We start from the raw sequence: 313 nt of genomic DNA on the forward strand, positions 1-313 counted from the left end.
GAGGCTGCGGGGGCAGCTCCTTGGCCGAGGGTGGGGGCAGCGCCGGCGGGGGCGGGCTGGGCAGCGGGGGTGGGTCGGCGGGCCCGTCGGAGGTGCCGCAATCCTGGATCACGCTAATCAACAGTTCGTCTGGGGCGTACTCGGGCTCGGCGCGCGGGGGAGGCCAGCACAGGAAGGGCAGTTCTCCCTCAGGAACGGCGTCAATCTCACTGAGCGGGAACTCAAAGTTCTCCTCGGAAAGGACGGGCACCACGGGCACCGGCCAACGCATGTAGCTCGAGACATTGCCCCGCAAGGAATTGACCTCGGCCAG

General features: G+C 68.7%; 2 protein-coding genes across 6 annotated transcripts in view; one reads left to right on the plus strand and one right to left on the minus strand.

Moving 5' to 3' along the window:
- NHSL2 (NHS like 2) overlaps positions 1-313 on the plus strand; it is a 56,552-nt gene that overhangs the window by 34,089 nt on the left and 22,150 nt on the right. The window lies entirely within an intron of this gene.
- The window catches only part of RTL5 (retrotransposon Gag like 5), a gene marked incomplete at its 5' end in the record, with an annotated part of 3,979 nt that extends 3,666 nt beyond the window's left edge, over positions 1-313 (minus strand). Inside the window, one exon of the mRNA XM_024744076.1 lies at positions 9-313. Within this exon, the coding sequence (XP_024599844.1) occupies positions 9-313 (305 nt within the window). The remainder of the gene's footprint in view (positions 1-8) is intronic.

Source organism: Neophocaena asiaeorientalis, unplaced genomic scaffold (genome assembly GCF_003031525.2).
Source record: "Neophocaena asiaeorientalis asiaeorientalis breed wild unplaced genomic scaffold, Neophocaena_asiaeorientalis_V1.1 scaffold333, whole genome shotgun sequence".
In the NCBI taxonomy this organism is placed as follows: domain Eukaryota; kingdom Metazoa; phylum Chordata; class Mammalia; order Artiodactyla; family Phocoenidae; genus Neophocaena; species Neophocaena asiaeorientalis.